The sequence below is a fragment of the Otolemur garnettii genome, unplaced genomic scaffold, assembly GCF_000181295.1.
Source record: "Otolemur garnettii isolate 467f Iridium unplaced genomic scaffold, OtoGar3 scaffold00178, whole genome shotgun sequence".
NCBI classification, from domain to species: domain Eukaryota; kingdom Metazoa; phylum Chordata; class Mammalia; order Primates; family Galagidae; genus Otolemur; species Otolemur garnettii.
Window position 1 is genome coordinate 3,278,556 of NW_003852573.1, and position 3,370 is coordinate 3,281,925.

A 3,370-nucleotide genomic window follows, 5' to 3' on the forward strand; every position below is an offset into this window, starting at 1 on the left:
AAAAAAAAAAAAAAAAGAAAAGAAATAAAATTTCCACAAATTTAAAGATCTAATCAGCTTTTACTAGTGATTCATATGTTGGGCAGTACCACATCTAAAGATTTTGAAAGGTGCTCCTATGAGCTGAACAGAGGAGGTGGGCTTTAGAGAGAGAAAAGGCTGAAGTAAACAGAAACATGCAGCAAAAAGTGGAGTGTTTGTTACCAAGGTTTTTTGTGTTTGTTGTTTGTTTTTGAGACAGAGTCTTACTTTGTCACCCAATAGAGTGCTCTGGCTTCACAGCTCACAGCAACCTCAAACTCTTGGGCTCAAGTGATCACCTTGCCTCAGCCTTCTGAGTAGCTGAGACTACAGGTGCTCACCACAATGTGCAGCTATTTTAATTTATTTATTTTTTGAGACAGAGTCTTGCTTTGTCACCCTTGGTAGAGTGCTGTGGCATCATAGCTCACAGCAACCTCAAAGTCTTGGCTCAAGGCGCCTGCCACAATGCTCAGCTATTTTTAGAGCTGAGGTCTTGCTCTGGCTTAGGCTAGTCTCAAATTTGTAAACTCAGGCAATCCACATCCTTTGGCCTCCCAGAGTGCTGGGATTACAGGCGTAAACCACCACACTCCACCTTGTAGCTACTTTTAGAGATGGGTCTTGGTTTTGCTCTTGCTGGTCTCTGAACTCCTGAGTTGAAGCAATCCACCTGCCCTGATCTCTCAGAGTTCTATGACAGGTGTGAGCCCCTCACCCAGGCCAGGCCCAAAATTGTGCTTGCCACTCTGAGAGACCAAGGTGGGTGGATTGCTTGAGCTTAGGAGTTTGAGGCTAGCCTAAGCAAGAGTGAGACTCTGTCTCAACCAAGAAAATAGTGATCTATGATGCCTTGGCACACTATTGAGGGCAGCAAAAAGAAAAAAAAAATACAAAAGCTAGCCAGGTGTGTTGGCAAGTATCTGTAGTCCCAACTACTTGGGAGGCTGAGGCAAGAGGATCACTCAAACCCAGACATTTGAAGTTGCTGTGAGCTATGATGCCATGGCACTCTACCTAGGGTGACGACTGTCTCAAAACAAAACACAATAAAATAAAGTTGAACTTGATTACATGGCACCTTGCCCTAGGGACACTATGCTGGTTTGGTTTGGTCTGTTGGGCCTAGTGCAGGAGCTCAGTCCAAAACAGTGGCCTCCCATCATTTTTATTTAACACATTTAGTCCAATTTATAAAACATACAACATGGAAAGCAGAAGTTATTGCTGTGACAGTAACTAGATTGGGGTTTTGGGGGGAAATAAGGTCATTGGTTATACATGAAAAGAGAAAACATTTTGGCCAGGTACAGTGGCTCATGCCTGTAATCCTAGCACTCTGGATTCAGCCTTTTCTCTCTCTAGCCAAGGCAGGTGGATTGCCTGAGCTCATGAGTTCAAGTCCAGCCTGAGCCACAGTGAGACCTAAGCTCTAAAAATAGCCAGGCACTGTGGCAGCTGCCTGTAGTCCCAGCTACTTGGGAGGCTGAGACAAGAGAATCGCTTAAGCTCAAGAGTTTGAGATTGCTGTAAGTGGTGATACCACAGCATTCTACTGAGGGTGACAAGTGAAACTCTGTCTCAAAAAAAAGGGTGGTGCCAGTGCCTCAGTGAGTTGGGTGCTGGCCCCATATGGCCCCGGCGAAAACTGCAACAAAAGCCGGGCACTGTGGCGGGCACCTGTAGTCCCAGCTACTCGGGAGCCTGAGAGGCAAGAGAATGGCCTAGCCCAAGAGTTGGAGGTTGCTTAAAGTGAGACTCAGTTTCTTAAAAAAAAAAGATAAAACATTTTAAGGGAAAGTTAACATTTAATAAATAAGTTCTGACTGACCTTTTACTTTTGAAAGGAGAAAGCAGTTGTACTATGTAAAAGCTATTGGATTAACCTCTTTTCCTGACATCTGTAAATTATAGTCGTACCTTACTGAAGGATGGAGATACATTTTGAGAAATTCATTAGGTGATTTCAATCATTGTGCAAACATCATAGAGTACACTTAGGCAAACATAAATGGCATAATCTATAACCTAGTACTCCTAGGCTACAAATCTGTAGAGCACATTATATTGAATACTATAGGCATTATAGGACAATGATAAGTATTTATTTATCTAAATATACCTAAACATAGGAAAAGTACAATAAAAATACAGTATCATACTCTTAGGGGATCACTGTCATAAGTGCAATTTGATGCTGACTTAAATATCATGATTGTGCTTAACAATCCCAACAAAAGGGCAGCACCTGTGGCTCAGTGAGTAGGGCACCAGCCCCATACACTGAGGGTGGGGGGTTCAAACCTGGCCCCAACCAAACTGCAGCAAAAAATTAATTAATTAATTACTTTAATTAAAAAATAATAATAATCCCAACAAAAATCATTGTACTTCTAATCATAGAAGATAGGAAAATTTTCTTTTTTTATGTCTTCCCATTACTTGAGACTTTTTTACTAGCTTTAAAATAGAATGCTCTTTATGTATTTTTTTTTTGAGACAGTGTTACTATTTCGCCCTCAGTAGAGTGCTGTGGTGTTGCTGCTCACAGCAACCTCAAACTCTTGAGCTTAAGTGATTCCCTTGCCTCAGCCTCCCAAGCCTTTATGTATTCTTTATCTGCCCTTATTGCACCCTAACACATACTGGATCTTCCTATCTTGTGCTTAACTTTATCTGATTATTTTCATTGACTACGAAGGGGTATAGGACTGTGATGAGTCTATTTGAATTAGCAGTGTCAGATTAACTTCTTATGCAAATTGTTTTCAGGGGGAAGAAGTGAATGCTGGAAGGATTGGACTAACACTGGTAGTAGCTGGAATGGTGGGCTCTATTATCTGTGGCTTTTGGCTGGATTATACTAAAACATACAAGTAAGTGAAGGTAGATACATGTGTGGTATATAACCAAAGATATTTCCATTTTAAAGGAAACTTTTTATTTTTAAGAAATTTAAAGTGCTGCTTGGCGCCCATAGCTCAGTGAGTAGGGCGCTGACCACATACACCAAGGCTGGCGGGTTCAAGCCCAGCCTGAGCCTGCTAAACAATGACAATTGCAACCACAAAGTAGCTAGGCGCTGTGGCAGGTGCCAGTAGTCCCAGCTACTCGGGCAGCTGAGGCAGGAGAATTGCTTAAGCCTAAGAGTTTGAGGTTGCTGTGAGCTATGATGCCATAGCACTCTACCTAGGGCAACATAGTGAGACTGTGTCTCAAAAAAAAAAAAAAAAAGAACAAAAAAGAAAGAAATTTAAAGTGCTATTATTTAAATACTTAGATTCTAAACACTCTTAGGTTATCTTCACTTAATGTTTCAATATTCTATGCACTCTATTTTTTTTTTTTT

At 41.2% G+C, this 3,370-nt stretch overlaps 1 protein-coding gene across 1 annotated transcript in view; it reads left to right on the top strand.

Annotated features, from left to right (window-relative positions):
- FLVCR1 (feline leukemia virus subgroup C cellular receptor 1) overlaps positions 1-3,370 on the top strand; it is a 33,406-nt gene that overhangs the window by 17,710 nt on the left and 12,326 nt on the right. The window contains exon 5 of the mRNA XM_003800532.3: positions 2,794-2,897. Coding sequence (XP_003800580.1) covers positions 2,794-2,897 — 104 coding nt within the window. The remainder of the gene's footprint in view (positions 1-2,793; positions 2,898-3,370) is intronic.